Genomic DNA, 19,211 nt, shown 5'->3' with positions numbered 1-19,211 from the left:
GATGATGAGGCGCTTGACCGTACCCTCCTCATCGACCACGTGGATGTATTTTCGAGGCCGGCCGCGGACCTGTATGGTGGTATTGTAGAGGGTCTGCTTCTTGGCCTTTGTCGGCGGGGCAGAGGGATCCGCTTCTAGGTCGGGGCTTCGAGCACGCTTGGTCGGTTTCCCGTCCGACTTGCGGGGCTTCCGCGTCCCCGCGTCCTTGCGCCTCGCGGGCTTGACTTCCCGGTAGAAGTGGGCGATCTTTGAGTCGCGCTCGATCGCAGTGAGCGTCTCCTCCGCTTCGTGCCAGAACGTCTCTGCGTCCGGGACAAACTTGCGAAATTTAAGGGATGCCCAGCGTCCGGCCTCGGGTGGGGTAGGGGGATGTTTGGCATCGTCGAGGGGCTGCCCGTTCGCGAGCATGTAGGTGCGATAGGCGGGGACAGTGAACATCCGCAACCGCCGTTCCTTGCCGGCGAACTCGATGACCGAGCAGTAGGCCGATTCCAGCATCGCCGGCGGGAGCCGCATGTCCTCGCCTCGGACAAAGTAGAACTCGATGACTCGTTTGTAGACACCATGAAGCGCATCGTGAATATCCTGAGGTCAGTTGGGTTGATAGAGGACTTACCGAGTACGTGACGCCCTCTTGCCCGGCTTGCACGACAACGTCGATGATTTGCCGCTCGAGTGTGCGGGTCATAGCAATGGCGCCGGCGTAGCTGTACGGCTCGATAAAGTCTGGAGTCAGCTATGCCAAACCATGACCTACCTTGCGGGGAATACGTAGAAACAACCACTTCCTCCTGCACTGTGGCGGACGGCTTGGGCGGACCCTTGTAGTCGGGATTGAACTTGGTCAACCGCAGGCAGTCAACGCGTTTCGGGCCGACCGCCAGGCGCTCGACTACACCGTTCATGACTAGCGATGCGAGGACTCGCGTCATTGCTCGGCGGTGGCGGAGCAAGGTCTGATGATTCCAGCCCTGTCGTCAGCAAAGTCAAGACGAGACTCACAATCATAGCGAGCAGATTCCTAGCTTTTAGAAGATGGTTCTGCAGGGCGGGATGATCCAAAAGCTGAAGCAGGCGCTCCTTGACGATATGACCGTTCATCAGTTCCGGCTCCGTAATGGGGCGAAAGTCAAAGCCGGTCAAGCCTGTTCCGCCATTGTCGTCGATGGCTGGATCGTCCTCGTCCTCGGCGGGAGCGGGATCGGATGTTGGAGCCGGCGCTGGCGCAGATCCCGGAAGGGGGCCGAGCTTCTTGATGGCGCGATAGTTTTCGTTCAACTCCAGGAAGGGGTGGAAGACGAGGAGGTTGGTAATGGAGCCGTGGAGTACAGCGGGTACTTTGGCACTACCATCAGCCCAGCTTGATTATCACTTACCATAACCCAGCATCAGTCAACACCTTCATATAGTAGAACGTGGAGCCCTGACTCGCGCCGACCATCGGACCCAGCTCGATAGCGGTGATGCCCTTCTCGCGGGACCGAGCCGCGAGCTGGAGCATGTGTAGCACAGGCAGGGTGAGTTTTGGGATCTAATCAGCTTCGTCCTTGACTGTTCTCACCTTTTGATGGGACCCGGTCAATCGAAAGTACACCTCGTCGTCCGTACACCTGATCCGCAATCTGCTACCCCACTTTGCCGCCAGTCCCGCCAAATCCGTCTTGTCGACCGGGTCTCCTCCCAGCTCGGCATCATCTTCGTCCAGAAATGTGAACAAAACCGTTCCGTCTTCCCCCTTGATCTGGTCCAGACCTTTCTGCCCCCCTTGCCTTTGCCTTTCGCATCCTCTCCTTGGGCCGCCGCTCTCTTCCCAAGGCGATTCCGCTCCTGATCCGCCCGCTTGACAGCCACCGCCTCCTTGCTGGTCTTGTGCTGCTCTCCCGCCAGATGAAATGCCATCTCCCGCCCCCGCTTGCCCTCGCTGTAGAGCTGGTTGAAGTCCACCTCGACGGCAGCTTCGGGCGGGGAATAGTCGGCCGGAAGAGGCGCCGAGCCGAGTTGAAGCGACTCGCCCGTGGACCCGAGCGGGTACGTGCTGATGGCAATCCGGATGGACGGGTGCTGACATAGCAACGTATAGATATACGCAAACGATGTCGCGTCGAGATATGAATCCCGCTTCGCCAGGTGCTCCTGCAGCCTCAACACATCCGACCCTGTTGATCAGCCCAAATTCTGACGCGACTGGACCACCTCCACCGAGCGTTCGAGTCGGGCGTGCTTTTGTCGCACAACAGCCGGGCTCGAACCCTCGACTAGTGCGCGGTTGTCAATAAACTTACCCAAGACACCTTCATACGCGACATACTCGATGCACGCGTCGAGGACTTCGTGGATGCGCATGGCGAGTGTGGTGTCTGCTAGAGTCAGTGTATCATAGGTGTAGGTATGAGTAGAAGAGGAAGGTGAGAGGGATTGAGTTGAGGGTGAGGTTGAAAGGCGGAATTAAATTTCTGGCTGCTGTGTGGAGCCCCTCAGTGGTCAGTCTCGTAATGCTCAACCTGTCTCAAAGATTTCCACCTCCACCACCTACTATACCATACACTATGAACGCTTCCAGCTCAAAGCGAGGTCTAAAGACAAGGTCAGCTGGTGCGAGCTAGATGAGGATCAAGCAGAGCTGACGATCAGCTTCCGAGCTTCCCCTCGGTCACTCAAACCGATCTATACAGGCGGACCGGCGATTCTCACACAGGATGGCCAGTGGCTCATTTCGACACTGGGCGAGGAGGTCCAAGTGACCGAGGTGGAGACTGGTCTGCCTGTTGCTCGTATTCGAGGTGTAAGTATCTTTGTATACCGCAGCTGATGTTAGGACACCACTGCCATCACCTCCCTCGCAATCTCTTACCATACCTCCCCACCAACCCTAATCACGGCGCACCAGTCCCAGACACTCCGCTTCTACCCACTCCCCGCTTCCATTCCGGATCATCCCCTGTCCCTCAGCTACACCCGCCAGCTTCCAAAAGCGCACTCAGCTAGCATCCTTGTCAGCTGCGTCTCGCCCGACAACACCCTGCTCGCTACCGGTTCGTCGGACGGGATCGTCAAAGTCTGGGATCTCGCGGGAGGCTATGTCACGCATCTCTTCCGAGGGCATGGCGGACCCGTATCAGCTCTGCGGTTCAACTTCCCCCAAGGCGAAGAAAGGCGGATGGAGCTGTTGACGGGATCGACGGATGGGCGGGTCAGGGTGTTTGACCTCAAAGATGCGTCGACTAGGGCCGGAGGAGGCGGAGCCAAGGCGAGGGCAGTGCTGGAGGGACATGTGAGCGTGGTACGAGGGATCGACGTGACGAGTGATGGTCGATGGGCCGTCACGGGCGGAAGGGACAAGGTTGTCCTTGTTTGGGATTTGCACGGAAAGGAGAGCAAGAAGGGAAAGGAGAAGGAGTCGCCCAAGCTCGTCCAGACCATCATTGCGGGAGAGCAGGTCGAGTCCGTCGGCTTGCTGCCTATGGACGGTGTGTTGGGTCTGCCAGCGGGACGGCTGAGGTGCTGGACCGGAGGAGAGAAGGGCGCGGTGAAGCTGTGGGATGTGTACAAGGGGGAAGAAGTGGGTCAAATGGGAATCGTGGAGGGCGTAGACGAGGCAGAGGTGGACGAGGACGAGCAGAGAGGGATCATCAACGTATTGTGAGTAGGGCTCTAGACTGTGCTGATTCAGACACGACGCATCCTCCTCCAGCCTGATCTCTATCCACGCCGACCAGAACATCATCTTCCACTTGCTCGAAACTGGTCTGCCCACCCGCCAGGTCATCGGCTTCAACGACGAAATCATCGACGCCACCTTCCTTACCCACCCTTCATCCGACGAGAGCCCTCACTCCCACCTCGCCCTCGCTACCAATTCCAACCTCATCCGCCTCTACTCCCTATCTACCTTTTCCGCGACCCTCCTCTCCGGCCACAAAGACATGGTGCTCTGCCTCGACAAGTCGCCAGACTACAGCCTCCTCGCGAGTGGGTCCAAAGACAATACCGCTCGTGTCTGGGCGCCATCGACAGAAGGCAAATGGCAGTGCATGGCGATCTGCGAAGGGCACGCCGAGTCTATCGGAGCTGTCGCCTTGTCGCGCAAATCCTCTTCTCCAAAATTCCTCGTCACTGCGAGTCAGGACCGGACGTTGAAGCTCTGGGACCTCACCTCTGCTACACCCGGAACGACGTCCAAGCCAAAGTCTCTAGGCACGATTCGGGCACACGAAAAGGACATCAACTCGCTCGACATCTCGCCGAACGACCGCTTTTTGGCGTCGGGCTCGCAGGATAAGCTCGTCAAGATCTACGCTATAGATTTTGACGAAAACAAAGCCGGAGCGACCGGCGCGCTCAAGCCGCTCGGGACGTGCAAGGGGCACAGGCGAGGTGTGTGGACCGTCAGATTCAGTAAGACGGACAGGGTGGTGGCGAGTGGAGCGGCGGATCGGACCGTCAAGCTTTGGAGTCTGGACGATTATACTTGTCTCAAGGTAAGCAGAAGGTTTGACCAAACTGACATCAGACGTTTGAGGGGCATACCAACGCTGTACTGCGGGTCGACTTCCTCTCGGCCGGCATGCAACTCGTCACTTCGGCATCGGACGGACTGGTCAAGCTCTGGAATATACGGGACGAGTCCTGCGTCAAGACCCTGGACAACCACGAGGACAAGGTGAGCTTGTACCTTATGCTCAGCTGACAACAGATCTGGTCTCTCGCTATCGCGTCTGACGAGTCCACCATCGTCTCTGCCGGAGCCGACTCCATTGCGACTTTCTGGGAAGACTCGTCCGAGGTGGAACAGCAGGAAAAGAATGATGCTTTGATTGCGAGCGTTCAAAGGTGAGCTACGAGTTTGTCAATCTCCTGATCAAGCTAACAGTCAGTGAACAAGACTTTACGAATTACCTCGCTCTGAAAAACTACCGCCAAGCGATCCTCCTCGCTCTTTCCATGTCCCAACCCAAACGTCTCCTCACACTCTTCACCGCCCTCCTCGCTGCCCCCTCCGACGCCTCCTCGCCCTCCTACTCTGGCTCTCCCGAAGTAGACCAGGTCCTCGCCACCCTCCCACCGCTAGACCTTGTCCGTCTCCTCAAGATGATCCGGGACTGGAACGCCAATGCGCGTACATCCCCCGTAGCCCAGGCTATCCTCTCTGCGATTCTCAGACTGCGCACCGCCGACGACCTCGTGGCGGCCTTTGAGAAGGCGACGGCTGTACCGGATCTTTTGGACGATTCGGTGGTCACCGATGAAGTGGAGGAGGCGGCCGAGGCGGGCAAGCAGCAGCAGCAGGGCGGGAGGCAGAGGAAGAAGGGAGAGACGACCGTCAGCTTGCCAGAGCTGATGGATGGGTTGATCCCGTATTCCGAGCGACACTTTGTCCGGCTGGAGAAGCTGGTACAGGAGAGCTATATGCTGGATTATATAGTGGGAGAGATGGACGGTGGAGTGTTAGGGACGGAGATCCTGGATCTTAGCTAGGTAGTCATCAGATGCAATATATTGGCTCCCCTTCGGAGCGGTCCTCTGGTCGTAAAATCAGTGATACATGTCTAGTGTCCGAAGAGTCAACATAGAAAACAGAACTCGAAAGAGATCGTAACTAGCCTGGGCTCCCATCTGCCCTCTCGCTCCGTCGCGTCCCCTGAGCAGACATGTCCCTCTGGACATGCACACAGTCCGCCCCATCCTGCATCTTCCCTCCGTCCGTGCCAATTCCTCACTCTCCCTACAAGGCCAACCCCGCACCGAGCACCGCTCCCACACCCATAATGCCCCAGCCCAACAATCCCGCCGATCCAGTCATCTGTGACGCCGCCCTTGGCTCTGCCGCCGCGCGCGAGACAGACGCCTGGGCCGACGCAAGGACGTTCGAGTTGACCGATGTCTGGTACTGGGGGTATTCCTGCACGGTGCCTTTCGGGACAATGACGGTGGCGACGTCCGGCGCCTTGGTGACGGATGCGGTCCAGGTCGCTTTGGTCCAGTATCCATTTCCGGTATCGTAGTCGTCTGACCATTAGCTCTGATATGGGTTTGAGGTAGATCTGAACTTACAGGTGGTGGTCCTCATCGGTGGGGGAAGAGCGGTGTCTTGGCCAACTCGGGGGGTGGTAGCGGTACCGGTCGCGGCTGCGGTGGTTGCTGTAGTCACGCGCGCCGTACTTCTAGATATCGAGGATGAGGACGAAGTTATCACGACAGCCGCCCGCGAGGAGCTGCTGCTGCTGCTCAAACCGACAACACCGCCTGGAACGGATGTAACCGCGCTAGCTCCGCCCGTGAGTGTTCGGCTACGAAATCAGCTTGATCCCCAACGAATTGACTTTGGTCGCGACGTACAGAGTCTGCGTGGTAGGTACCCCGAGCGCGTTCGTCCCTGTCGAGATGACGAGCGTGTCACCATCCTATACATCAGCGCGGCCCTAGCGGCGCGAACCGCGAAGACAACTTACGACATATGGCAAAGTGTAAGTTATAATCTGCGCCATGGTCACCCCCGCGAGCGCGAGGTGAGCGAGCACAAAGCTGAGTGTGGGCGAGCGCATTTTGGTGCGGGTAGGGTTCGGGAATGGGGGGAAGGTGGGTTGTGAAGGATGTCGCGAGTACCGAGCGGAGCGGCGATCGAAGATTGAATTAATCCGTTGTTCTAGGTGGTGGCGGGTTGAAATTTGAGTGAGTCTTTGGGATGTTTCGGTGGTGATTCTGCGAGAGGGAGGTGCGCGCTGTACTCTCTGTGGCGAGGAGTGGATGTATAGGTGTAGTATGGATGTCAACAGATGGTGGATTGACGGTCTTTGAGTGAAAGGTAAGTTGAGAGCCCCTGAGCTGTTTTCAGAGTTCGATGACGAGAGTCAAACAGAGCCAAGCCAAGCAAAGCACAGCCGCAAGGTGAAATAGGCGCGTCAGTCACAAGGGCCTATCTGGGCTGAGTCTAGTTAGGCCCACTGACCACCTCTAATGCCGGTATCTCCGGTCTGTGGCGGCCCCTTGCGTTTCAGCTCCTCCACCACTTTTGACCTCGCATCATATCCTTCCTACACCACTTACAGCTCAGTATCAACGCTTACACTCGCCACACGCCCCGACAGATACCTCCGCCAATGAAGATTGGCGGAGGTATCTGTCGGGGCGTGTGGCGAGTGTAAGCGTTGATACTGAGCTGTAAGTGGTGTAGGAAGGATATGATGCGAGGTCAAAAGTGGTGGAGGAGCTGAAACGCAAGGGGCCGCCACAGACCGGAGATACCGGCATTAGAGGTGGTCAGTGGGCCTAACTAGACTCAGCCCAGATAGGCCCTTGTGACTGACGCGCCTATTTCACCTTGCGGCTGTGCTTTGCTTGGCTTGGCTCTGTTTGACTCTCGTCATCGAACTCTGAAAACAGCTCAGGGGCTCTCAACTTACCTTTCACTCAAAGACCGTCAATCCACCATCTGTTGACATCCATACTACACCTATACATCCACTCCTCGCCACAGAGAGTACAGCGCGCACCTCCCTCTCGCAGAATCACCACCGAAACATCCCAAAGACTCACTCAAATTTCAACCCGCCACCACCTAGAACAACGGATTAATTCAATCTTCGATCGCCGCTCCGCTCGGTACTCGCGACATCCTTCACAACCCACCTTCCCCCCATTCCCGAACCCTACCCGCACCAAAATGCGCTCGCCCACACTCAGCTTTGTGCTCGCTCACCTCGCGCTCGCGGGGGTGACCATGGCGCAGATTATAACTTACACTTTGCCATATGTCGTAAGTTGTCTTCGCGGTTCGCGCCGCTAGGGCCGCGCTGATGTATAGGATGGTGACACGCTCGTCATCTCGACAGGGACGAACGCGCTCGGGGTACCTACCACGCAGACTCTGTACGTCGCGACCAAAGTCAATTCGTTGGGGATCAAGCTGATTTCGTAGCCGAACACTCACGGGCGGAGCTAGCGCGGTTACATCCGTTCCAGGCGGTGTTGTCGGTTTGAGCAGCAGCAGCAGCTCCTCGCGGGCGGCTGTCGTGATAACTTCGTCCTCATCCTCGATATCTAGAAGTACGGCGCGCGTGACTACAGCAACCACCGCAGCCGCGACCGGTACCGCTACCACCCCCCGAGTTGGCCAAGACACCGCTCTTCCCCCACCGATGAGGACCACCACCTGTAAGTTCAGATCTACCTCAAACCCATATCAGAGCTAATGGTCAGACGACTACGATACCGGAAATGGATACTGGACCAAAGCGACCTGGACCGCATCCGTCACCAAGGCGCCGGACGTCGCCACCGTCATTGTCCCGAAAGGCACCGTGCAGGAATACCCCCAGTACCAGACATCGGTCAACTCGAACGTCCTTGCGTCGGCCCAGGCGTCTGTCTCGCGCGCGGCGGCAGAGCCAAGGGCGGCGTCACAGATGACTGGATCGGCGGGATTGTTGGGCTGGGGCATTATGGGTGTGGGAGCGGTGCTCGGTGCGGGGTTGGCCTTGTAGGGAGAGTGAGGAATTGGCACGGACGGAGGGAAGATGCAGGATGGGGCGGACTGTGTGCATGTCCAGAGGGACATGTCTGCTCAGGGGACGCGACGGAGCGAGAGGGCAGATGGGAGCCCAGGCTAGTTACGATCTCTTTCGAGTTCTGTTTTCTATGTTGACTCTTCGGACACTAGACATGTATCACTGATTTTACGACCAGAGGACCGCTCCGAAGGGGAGCCAATATATTGCATCTGATGACTACCTAGCTAAGATCCAGGATCTCCGTCCCTAACACTCCACCGTCCATCTCTCCCACTATATAATCCAGCATATAGCTCTCCTGTACCAGCTTCTCCAGCCGGACAAAGTGTCGCTCGGAATACGGGATCAACCCATCCATCAGCTCTGGCAAGCTGACGGTCGTCTCTCCCTTCTTCCTCTGCCTCCCGCCCTGCTGCTGCTGCTTGCCCGCCTCGGCCGCCTCCTCCACTTCATCGGTGACCACCGAATCGTCCAAAAGATCCGGTACAGCCGTCGCCTTCTCAAAGGCCGCCACGAGGTCGTCGGCGGTGCGCAGTCTGAGAATCGCAGAGAGGATAGCCTGGGCTACGGGGGATGTACGCGCATTGGCGTTCCAGTCCCGGATCATCTTGAGGAGACGGACAAGGTCTAGCGGTGGGAGGGTGGCGAGGACCTGGTCTACTTCGGGAGAGCCAGAGTAGGAGGGCGAGGAGGCGTCGGAGGGGGCAGCGAGGAGGGCGGTGAAGAGTGTGAGGAGACGTTTGGGTTGGGACATGGAAAGAGCGAGGAGGATCGCTTGGCGGTAGTTTTTCAGAGCGAGGTAATTCGTAAAGTCTTGTTCACTGACTGTTAGCTTGATCAGGAGATTGACAAACTCGTAGCTCACCTTTGAACGCTCGCAATCAAAGCATCATTCTTTTCCTGCTGTTCCACCTCGGACGAGTCTTCCCAGAAAGTCGCAATGGAGTCGGCTCCGGCAGAGACGATGGTGGACTCGTCAGACGCGATAGCGAGAGACCAGATCTGTTGTCAGCTGAGCATAAGGTACAAGCTCACCTTGTCCTCGTGGTTGTCCAGGGTCTTGACGCAGGACTCGTCCCGTATATTCCAGAGCTTGACCAGTCCGTCCGATGCCGAAGTGACGAGTTGCATGCCGGCCGAGAGGAAGTCGACCCGCAGTACAGCGTTGGTATGCCCCTCAAACGTCTGATGTCAGTTTGGTCAAACCTTCTGCTTACCTTGAGACAAGTATAATCGTCCAGACTCCAAAGCTTGACGGTCCGATCCGCCGCTCCACTCGCCACCACCCTGTCCGTCTTACTGAATCTGACGGTCCACACACCTCGCCTGTGCCCCTTGCACGTCCCGAGCGGCTTGAGCGCGCCGGTCGCTCCGGCTTTGTTTTCGTCAAAATCTATAGCGTAGATCTTGACGAGCTTATCCTGCGAGCCCGACGCCAAAAAGCGGTCGTTCGGCGAGATGTCGAGCGAGTTGATGTCCTTTTCGTGTGCCCGAATCGTGCCTAGAGACTTTGGCTTGGACGTCGTTCCGGGTGTAGCAGAGGTGAGGTCCCAGAGCTTCAACGTCCGGTCCTGACTCGCAGTGACGAGGAATTTTGGAGAAGAGGATTTGCGCGACAAGGCGACAGCTCCGATAGACTCGGCGTGCCCTTCGCAGATCGCCATGCACTGCCATTTGCCTTCTGTCGATGGCGCCCAGACACGAGCGGTATTGTCTTTGGACCCACTCGCGAGGAGGCTGTAGTCTGGCGACTTGTCGAGGCAGAGCACCATGTCTTTGTGGCCGGAGAGGAGGGTCGCGGAAAAGGTAGATAGGGAGTAGAGGCGGATGAGGTTGGAATTGGTAGCGAGGGCGAGGTGGGAGTGAGGGCTCTCGTCGGATGAAGGGTGGGTAAGGAAGGTGGCGTCGATGATTTCGTCGTTGAAGCCGATGACCTGGCGGGTGGGCAGACCAGTTTCGAGCAAGTGGAAGATGATGTTCTGGTCGGCGTGGATAGAGATCAGGCTGGAGGAGGATGCGTCGTGTCTGAATCAGCACAGTCTAGAGCCCTACTCACAATACGTTGATGATCCCTCTCTGCTCGTCCTCGTCCACCTCTGCCTCGTCTACGCCCTCCACGATTCCCATTTGACCCACTTCTTCCCCCTTGTACACATCCCACAGCTTCACCGCGCCCTTCTCTCCTCCGGTCCAGCACCTCAGCCGTCCCGCTGGCAGACCCAACACACCGTCCATAGGCAGCAAGCCGACGGACTCGACCTGCTCTCCCGCAATGATGGTCTGGACGAGCTTGGGCGACTCCTTCTCCTTTCCCTTCTTGCTCTCCTTTCCGTGCAAATCCCAAACAAGGACAACCTTGTCCCTTCCGCCCGTGACGGCCCATCGACCATCACTCGTCACGTCGATCCCTCGTACCACGCTCACATGTCCCTCCAGCACTGCCCTCGCCTTGGCTCCGCCTCCTCCGGCCCTAGTCGACGCATCTTTGAGGTCAAACACCCTGACCCGCCCATCCGTCGATCCCGTCAACAGCTCCATCCGCCTTTCTTCGCCTTGGGGGAAGTTGAACCGCAGAGCTGATACGGGTCCGCCATGCCCTCGGAAGAGATGCGTGACATAGCCTCCCGCGAGATCCCAGACTTTGACGATCCCGTCCGACGAACCGGTAGCGAGCAGGGTGTTGTCGGGCGAGACGCAGCTGACAAGGATGCTAGCTGAGTGCGCTTTTGGAAGCTGGCGGGTGTAGCTGAGGGACAGGGGATGATCCGGAATGGAAGCGGGGAGTGGGTAGAAGCGGAGTGTCTGGGACTGGTGCGCCGTGATTAGGGTTGGTGGGGAGGTATGGTAAGAGATTGCGAGGGAGGTGATGGCAGTGGTGTCCTAACATCAGCTGCGGTATACAAAGATACTTACACCTCGAATACGAGCAACAGGCAGACCAGTCTCCACCTCGGTCACTTGGACCTCCTCGCCCAGTGTCGAAATGAGCCACTGGCCATCCTGTGTGAGAATCGCCGGTCCGCCTGTATAGATCGGTTTGAGTGACCGAGGGGAAGCTCGGAAGCTGATCGTCAGCTCTGCTTGATCCTCATCTAGCTCGCACCAGCTGACCTTGTCTTTAGACCTCGCTTTGAGCTGGAAGCGTTCATAGTGTATGGTATAGTAGGTGGTGGAGGTGGAAATCTTTGAGACAGGTTGAGCATTACGAGACTGACCACTGAGGGGCTCCACACAGCAGCCAGAAATTTAATTCCGCCTTTCAACCTCACCCTCAACTCAATCCCTCTCACCTTCCTCTTCTACTCATACCTACACCTATGATACACTGACTCTAGCAGACACCACACTCGCCATGCGCATCCACGAAGTCCTCGACGCGTGCATCGAGTATGTCGCGTATGAAGGTGTCTTGGGTAAGTTTATTGACAACCGCGCACTAGTCGAGGGTTCGAGCCCGGCTGTTGTGCGACAAAAGCACGCCCGACTCGAACGCTCGGTGGAGGTGGTCCAGTCGCGTCAGAATTTGGGCTGATCAACAGGGTCGGATGTGTTGAGGCTGCAGGAGCACCTGGCGAAGCGGGATTCATATCTCGACGCGACATCGTTTGCGTATATCTATACGTTGCTATGTCAGCACCCGTCCATCCGGATTGCCATCAGCACGTACCCGCTCGGGTCCACGGGCGAGTCGCTTCAACTCGGCTCGGCGCCTCTTCCGGCCGACTATTCCCCGCCCGAAGCTGCCGTCGAGGTGGACTTCAACCAGCTCTACAGCGAGGGCAAGCGGGGGCGGGAGATGGCATTTCATCTGGCGGGAGAGCAGCACAAGACCAGCAAGGAGGCGGTGGCTGTCAAGCGGGCGGATCAGGAGCGGAATCGCCTTGGGAAGAGAGCGGCGGCCCAAGGAGAGGATGCGAAAGGCAAAGGCAAGGGGGGGCAGAAAGGTCTGGACCAGATCAAGGGGGAAGACGGAACGGTTTTGTTCACATTTCTGGACGAAGATGATGCCGAGCTGGGAGGAGACCCGGTCGACAAGACGGATTTGGCGGGACTGGCGGCAAAGTGGGGTAGCAGATTGCGGATCAGGTGTACGGACGACGAGGTGTACTTTCGATTGACCGGGTCCCATCAAAAGGTGAGAACAGTCAAGGACGAAGCTGATTAGATCCCAAAACTCACCCTGCCTGTGCTACACATGCTCCAGCTCGCGGCTCGGTCCCGCGAGAAGGGCATCACCGCTATCGAGCTGGGTCCGATGGTCGGCGCGAGTCAGGGCTCCACGTTCTACTATATGAAGGTGTTGACTGATGCTGGGTTATGGTAAGTGATAATCAAGCTGGGCTGATGGTAGTGCCAAAGTACCCGCTGTACTCCACGGCTCCATTACCAACCTCCTCGTCTTCCACCCCTTCCTGGAGTTGAACGAAAACTATCGCGCCATCAAGAAGCTCGGCCCCCTTCCGGGATCTGCGCCAGCGCCGGCTCCAACATCCGATCCCGCTCCCGCCGAGGACGAGGACGATCCAGCCATCGACGACAATGGCGGAACAGGCTTGACCGGCTTTGACTTTCGCCCCATTACGGAGCCGGAACTGATGAACGGTCATATCGTCAAGGAGCGCCTGCTTCAGCTTTTGGATCATCCCGCCCTGCAGAACCATCTTCTAAAAGCTAGGAATCTGCTCGCTATGATTGTGAGTCTCGTCTTGACTTTGCTGACGACAGGGCTGGAATCATCAGACCTTGCTCCGCCACCGCCGAGCAATGACGCGAGTCCTCGCATCGCTAGTCATGAACGGTGTAGTCGAGCGCCTGGCGGTCGGCCCGAAACGCGTTGACTGCCTGCGGTTGACCAAGTTCAATCCCGACTACAAGGGTCCGCCCAAGCCGTCCGCCACAGTGCAGGAGGAAGTGGTTGTTTCTACGTATTCCCCGCAAGGTAGGTCATGGTTTGGCATAGCTGACTCCAGACTTTATCGAGCCGTACAGCTACGCCGGCGCCATTGCTATGACCCGCACACTCGAGCGGCAAATCATCGACGTTGTCGTGCAAGCCGGGCAAGAGGGCGTCACGTACTCGGTAAGTCCTCTATCAACCCAACTGACCTCAGGATATTCACGATGCGCTTCATGGTGTCTACAAACGAGTCATCGAGTTCTACTTTGTCCGAGGCGAGGACATGCGGCTCCCGCCGGCGATGCTGGAATCGGCCTACTGCTCGGTCATCGAGTTCGCCGGCAAGGAACGGCGGTTGCGGATGTTCACTGTCCCCGCCTATCGCACCTACATGCTCGCGAACGGGCAGCCCCTCGACGATGCCAAACATCCCCCTACCCCACCCGAGGCCGGACGCTGGGCATCCCTTAAATTTCGCAAGTTTGTCCCGGACGCAGAGACGTTCTGGCACGAAGCGGAGGAGACGCTCACTGCGATCGAGCGCGACTCAAAGATCGCCCACTTCTACCGGGAAGTCAAGCCCGCGAGGCGCAAGGACGCGGGGACGCGGAAGCCCCGCAAGTCGGACGGGAAACCGACCAAGCGTGCTCGAAGCCCCGACCTAGAAGCGGATCCCTCTGCCCCGCCGACAAAGGCCAAGAAGCAGACCCTCTACAATACCACCATACAGGTCCGCGGCCGGCCTCGAAAATACATCCACGTGGTCGATGAGGAGGGTACGGTCAAGCGCCTCATCATCGGCCAGGTCCTCCCCCATCCGTCGCTCCCGCCAGTGCTCATCTGGGTCAAGAGCGTCAAAAAGCTCGTGCCTGCCCCGGCCGAGTACTCTGGTCTCGGGAAGCCGCCTCCGGTCACTGCCGAGCAGCTGAAGCTAGGGCATACCCCGGCCTTCTATGACAAATTTGCCAGGGGCAAGTCGAGCAAGAAGAAGGGGAAGAAGGGGAGCAAGGGGAAAGAGGAGTCGGAGGAAGAGCTGGAGGAGGATGGAGACAAGGAGGAGTTGATGGAGTTGATTGGAGAGAAGGCGACAGAGGTGGATGAGCTGGATTCGCAGGCCGGCGAGGCAGATCGCGCGGAGGACGGTCCAAGCAGCGCGTCGGCACCGGTCGAGGCGGCAGTCCCGGCCGACGCACCGGCAAAGAAGGGGCGCCCACGGAAGCAGCCGTCAGCGTCGGTGGAGCCATCGGCAGCGCCATCAAGGCGGGGTCGACCTCGAAATCAATCCGCCTCGGTCGCTCCACAGCCAGAGGTGACGGACCCTGTGGCTTCGACAAGTCAACTCCCTACATCGGCCGTTGCGAACATTCCTGACGCACCTCCAAGGAGGCGAGGTCGCGGCCGGAAGAATCTAACCCCGGTCGCTCCCAGCGAGGCGCTCGGCGATGTCGCCTCCCCCTCTCAGACAACGAGGCCAAAGGAATCAACGGCGCCAGAAGCGGGCGACATGGATGATGTCGTCATGCTCGAGGTGGATCCATCAAAGAAGCGGGCTCGTTCAGCTGCAGCGTCGCCGCCAGCGAAACGAGCTCGGCGAGGAGGAAAGGAACAGGCAGAAGCTGCAAGCGGCTCAGGTCAACCTACGCAAAGCGAGTTTGTTGCTCCAAACCCGGCGTCACTTTGGAAGTCACTCGTCCCCGTCCCCATCGTCGCCGCCGCCACCCGTGCCCCCGCCTCACCCACCGTCCCCAAACGACGCGTCGACATGGGTCTAATCTCGCGCAGCAACGAGCTCGTCGAGGCCCTTCGGGCGTACGGTCCCGTCATGAGCGATACAAAGCTCCAATCCGCCCATCGGGAATGGACCTACGCGGTCGCCGGGACGGACGCGCCCTTTGCCCCCGCGCTCGGGTACAAGATGGACCGGCGCGTCTTCAAAGAAGGCATCCGGGCGCTAGAGACCGACGGGCGGATCAAAACCACCATGTGCTCGATCCCTACTACCACCGGTCGGTGGATCCAGCAGCAGGTGATCTGGCTGCCTGACACAGCCCAGACCGAGATCGACAACTACATCTCCAAGCTCTCGGACACTACCTCGGCGTCTTTGCAGTGGGTGCCGAAGAGGGCGCCACGGCGGCAGGTCGAGGAGCAGGCCTTCACCGAAGCCAAGGTGGCTGGTCAGGTGTCCATCAGCGCCAAAACTATAGTCATTCGGCGAGCTCTCAAGGACGATTCGCCCGCTACGCTCCGTCGGAACGCCCTTATCAAGCAGCCGGGCGTTGCTGCTACGCTGCTCGGGTACATTTCGGGTCGCTGGGTCCGGGTACGGCGCCTGTTCGAGGCGCTGGTCGAGACCATCCCGACATCCAGGTCGAGCATATCACACAACGTCTTCGCTCTGCCTCTCATCTTTGAGGATATTCCGGTCGGCACTTTCTACCAGTGCATCTTCTCAACCTCGTACGATGAGGACCTGGATCAATGGCTGTCGGAGCCGGAGAATACAAAGACCCGCCTCAAGGACGTCCCGCACAACTTTCGGCCGGTCAACGGGTTCGCCGGCGCCGGGACCAAGGCAAAATACCGCACCCTCCTCAACACCCTCTGCCTCTTTGGCCTCTTGTCGCCGCTGCGAGCGTGCGACGCGGAAGACGCGGACGTTACCGTTCCCGGTCCCATCAACCAGTACTTCAAGGTGCCGGACGCCGTTACTCAGGCGACTCACTTTGTCGTCCACAAACACGCCCCGGTGTATCACATCGCTGCGGACCCAGCCGGTCTCCTCGGTATGCTTCCAATCTCCACAGCCGCGGAGCGGGACATCTACTGGTCGGTCACGCGCGACGCCTGCGTCGAGCGAGACCCCAAGGCCCTCCCACCCCTCCAGTCCAACGTCGCTGTCGGCCTACCTCACACCGCCCGCATCACCAGCACCCTGGAGCCAGATACCGACACGCTCAGGCTGATGCGGTCGGGAGCGAGGTGGCGGAGTGATATCCGGATTCTTGAAGAGCAAAGGGCGGCGATCGACGCGCAGATCGACTGGCGTCGGGGCGTACCCAAGATCACCTCGGATGAGGACATCGAGGCGTTTGCGTACGAGAACGCCTTGTCGATTACCTTTGTTCGGGATGAGCTGGTTCGCCGGGCGCGGCAAGCGCAAGATCGGGCTACTCGGATAGCCCAACAAGAAGTGGTCACGGCCAAGGCGCTGCAGGAGCGACGGGCCAGGAATCAGCGGAGTCTGCGGGAAAAGCTCGCCGAGATGCGGACGACGACCAAGCGGGAGTGGGAGAATCGTATCTTGCAGGCTTGCGAGGTGGCTGGCGTGACCTGTACCTCGGACGTCATCAACTTTGTCACGCATCACACCCTTACGCTCCCGAATCGGTCCAATCTTAGCGACGCGGCGATCCAAGATGCGGTCAGGCTATCAACGAGAGTGAAGCCGGCGCAGGCGCGAGTGGAGAGGGAGGTGGCCGTAGCAGCGAAGAGGAAGGAACTGCAGGACAGGCAGCCGCCCAAGTCTCGTAAGTCTATAATTGGCTTGGCTGACTTAGTCCCCGTCAAAGGTCAGCGTCGACGCCACGAGTGGACGCCAAAAGAGGATGATCTTCTGCTCGACGTGGAGGCTATCGTCCGCGCCCGGTCTCGCGGTCGAGCCAGAGGACGTCAAGCCGTCCTCCAGGTCTTTCCGGATGTCGGCCATCAGACCTTTTTGCATCGCTTCAAAAAGATCATCGCGACTGCGGGGAAGCAACAGTACTTTGAGCGGCTGGAGCAGGCGTGGTATGATGTGTGGATGGCGCATAGGGGGATGGGCGAGTTGATTGACGAGGATCCCGACAGTACGGCCGACTTTGACCTCAAGCATCATGTCGAGTTTTTGCGGTCTCACATCAGGAAGCAGGATCTGTGAGTTTGGCTTTGGCAAGGCTGACTTTAGGCGTCTTGGTATCGTCGCTCGGCGCCCCGAGGTCAAAATACCGGACCTGCCCGCCAGTCACGCCGATGTGGTACAGCAGGAATGGACCCATGCCAAAGTCGAGCAGCCGACTCTGTACCATGTCAACGACGCTGGGACCAGCGACGAAACCAAACTCGCGGGGTTCGGTATGGTGCCGCTCAAGCATGAGCCAAAGGAGATGCGCTTGGGGTCAATGGATCGCTCTCGGGGATTGTTGAGGGCGTGTCTCAAGGTGAGCAAACGCTTGGCTGGGCTAATTCAGATGGTTGTCTCTACCCCAAACGAAATCTACGACCAACCCACCGCGACCGCCTTCCTCGCGTGCTATCCCACCCAATCGCGCATGTCCGAGGTCAACAATCTCGTAGACGAGAGAGCGTTCGTCAAGCAGAACAGTGCTAGCGCCACTTCGCGATACTTTGGCTACAGCAATACCTGGAACACCTATACCGACGGGCCCATGCCAGGCGAGATGTTCTCCGAGGCCAGGGCGATGGAGGAGAAGCTCGAGACCGAGGAGATGGAGTGGAGGGGGTTATGTTCGGCGGGAGAAATTGCTGCGCTTTTGGAAATGACGTCTGACGGAGTGGTGAGTGGACGCAAGGCTAAGCTGATATAAGGCGGATATCGACTTCGATTACAAGGAGTTCCGTCCTGTCCGGTACCTGCGGAGCACATACAACACTCGGCAGCTAGGTGAGTTCTAACTTGGACGTGCTGATGATAGATGATACCGCTTTCGAGTTTGACTATAACGTCGTCAAGGTCAAGGACGCGCCCTCCACGCAACTCGCCATCCTTCCCGTACCCCATCTCGGTCCTACCCTAGCCACTTGGCCCGATCAGTACGAGGATGTCCACGCCGAGGTAAACCACATTCTGGACCTCGTCCATACCGCCGGCCCAGACGGGCTCACTCGCGCCCAACTCGACGCCAACTACCCCTCTTCTACCCTCTTTGCGGTATGCGCATCGCTTGCGGCGGACTCGCCACCCGAGGTGTTTTGGGCAGGATACGACACCCCCAGGCTCATCTCGACCCAACATTGGGATGACTGGACACATGCGGTACCGCGCAAGAACATCCGGGTACGACCCAGGCGATGGGTGGATATCTTTGGGGAGATGCTCAAGGAGGACTGGGAGCGGTGCTTGAAGTGTGCGGTGGGGTATGTGATGGCTCGGCCTGGAGTACTCACCGTGGGTTTCTCTTGTTGGTTGTGGGGTATAGCTGATAGTCAGATGGACCTCCGCTCGAGGATGGGGATCGTGATGGATAGGATGGAGGTTAACGAGGTGCTGCAATACTTGGAGGAGAGGGGAAATCTGCGAAGAGCATGGATAGGAGGGGGAGGAGTCATACCTCCGATTGAAGCGATGAGCTCGGCAGAAGAGGGGATGGTGGGGTATTGGCCGGGGAGGACGTGGGGGATGGAGTTTTAGATGTTCTTTCGATTTCGCTAATTTGTTTATAGGTTGTGCTAGCTGTGAATTAGACGTTGTGTAGCAGAGACTTTGGCATGCCACAACATTACATGCGATCGGGGTTATCGCGGTCAACGAAATGCTGTAGGGGAGTGTGGGCAGAAGGAGAGAAGAGTAGGGAGGAGCGGCGAGTAAGGTGGTTGTGTATGGGTGCTGCCCAAAGAAACGGACAAGGAGAAAGGGTGTATGGAGGAGAGGGTAAGAGGGGGAAAAGGGGGAAGATGAGGGAAGAGGGGGGAGCACTGAGGAGGTAGAGGGGGAAGAGGAGGGAGAGGGGATGGGGAGGGAAGGAGTAGGAGAACAAGGGGAACTAAAGTTGGCGCAGCTGGAGGGAGATGAGGGAGAAGGCGGGGAA

The 19,211-nt window shown here is 58.3% G+C and overlaps 7 protein-coding genes across 7 annotated transcripts; 4 read left to right on the top strand and 3 right to left on the bottom strand.

Moving 5' to 3' along the window:
* Positions 1–791: 791 nt before the first annotated feature.
* On the bottom strand, positions 792–2,343 carry MKK02DRAFT_9015 (uncharacterized protein; the record flags this gene model as incomplete). The annotated part of the gene is made up of 6 exons (XM_053093708.1): positions 792–971; positions 1,003–1,345; positions 1,377–1,531; positions 1,562–1,790; positions 2,021–2,156; positions 2,283–2,343. Coding segments are annotated over 6 exons (1,104 nt in total), but the record flags the coding sequence as incomplete, so codon positions are not given.
* A 203-nt stretch (positions 2,344–2,546) lies between these two features.
* MKK02DRAFT_38084 (WD40-repeat-containing domain protein) lies at positions 2,547–5,475 on the top strand (the record flags this gene model as incomplete). Its single annotated transcript, XM_053089919.1, has 7 exons — positions 2,547–2,584; positions 2,632–2,782; positions 2,816–3,639; positions 3,671–4,478; positions 4,511–4,660; positions 4,694–4,830; positions 4,875–5,475. 7 exons carry the CDS (start codon positions 2,547–2,549, stop codon positions 5,473–5,475), a joined length of 2,709 nt encoding a protein of 902 aa, XP_052944333.1.
* A 247-nt stretch (positions 5,476–5,722) lies between these two features.
* On the bottom strand, positions 5,723–6,542 carry MKK02DRAFT_38083 (uncharacterized protein; the record flags this gene model as incomplete). Its single annotated transcript, XM_053089918.1, has 4 exons — positions 5,723–6,006; positions 6,052–6,287; positions 6,337–6,401; positions 6,450–6,542. 4 exons carry the CDS (start codon positions 6,540–6,542, stop codon positions 5,723–5,725), a joined length of 678 nt encoding a protein of 225 aa, XP_052944332.1.
* A 1,118-nt stretch (positions 6,543–7,660) lies between these two features.
* MKK02DRAFT_38082 (uncharacterized protein) lies at positions 7,661–8,480 on the top strand (the record flags this gene model as incomplete). The annotated part of the gene is made up of 4 exons (XM_053089917.1): positions 7,661–7,753; positions 7,802–7,866; positions 7,916–8,151; positions 8,197–8,480. The coding sequence occupies 4 exons, from the start codon at positions 7,661–7,663 to the stop codon at positions 8,478–8,480; spliced, it is 678 nt and encodes a 225-aa protein (XP_052944331.1).
* A 247-nt stretch (positions 8,481–8,727) lies between these two features.
* Positions 8,728–11,656, bottom strand: MKK02DRAFT_38081 (WD40-repeat-containing domain protein; the record flags this gene model as incomplete). The annotated part of the gene is made up of 7 exons (XM_053089916.1): positions 8,728–9,328; positions 9,373–9,509; positions 9,543–9,692; positions 9,725–10,532; positions 10,564–11,387; positions 11,421–11,571; positions 11,619–11,656. The coding sequence occupies 7 exons, from the start codon at positions 11,654–11,656 to the stop codon at positions 8,728–8,730; spliced, it is 2,709 nt and encodes a 902-aa protein (XP_052944330.1).
* A 203-nt stretch (positions 11,657–11,859) lies between these two features.
* MKK02DRAFT_5538 (uncharacterized protein) lies at positions 11,860–13,412 on the top strand (the record flags this gene model as incomplete). The annotated part of the gene is made up of 6 exons (XM_053093673.1): positions 11,860–11,920; positions 12,047–12,182; positions 12,399–12,642; positions 12,673–12,827; positions 12,859–13,201; positions 13,233–13,412. Coding segments are annotated over 6 exons (1,119 nt in total), but the record flags the coding sequence as incomplete, so codon positions are not given.
* A 1,907-nt stretch (positions 13,413–15,319) lies between these two features.
* MKK02DRAFT_16726 (uncharacterized protein) lies at positions 15,320–18,814 on the top strand (the record flags this gene model as incomplete). The annotated part of the gene is made up of 4 exons (XM_053085676.1): positions 15,320–17,319; positions 17,351–17,603; positions 17,634–17,905; positions 18,073–18,814. 4 exons carry the CDS (start codon positions 15,320–15,322, stop codon positions 18,812–18,814), a joined length of 3,267 nt encoding a protein of 1,088 aa, XP_052944328.1.
* Positions 18,815–19,211: the final 397 nt, after the last annotated feature.

The sequence above is a fragment of the Dioszegia hungarica genome, assembly GCF_025882075.1.
Source record: "Dioszegia hungarica strain PDD-24b-2 chromosome Unknown MKK02contig_15, whole genome shotgun sequence".
Classification (NCBI taxonomy): domain Eukaryota; kingdom Fungi; phylum Basidiomycota; class Tremellomycetes; order Tremellales; family Bulleribasidiaceae; genus Dioszegia; species Dioszegia hungarica.
The sequence above is the reverse complement of the archived record's forward strand: the minus strand, read 5'-3'. Positions and strand labels throughout refer to the sequence as shown.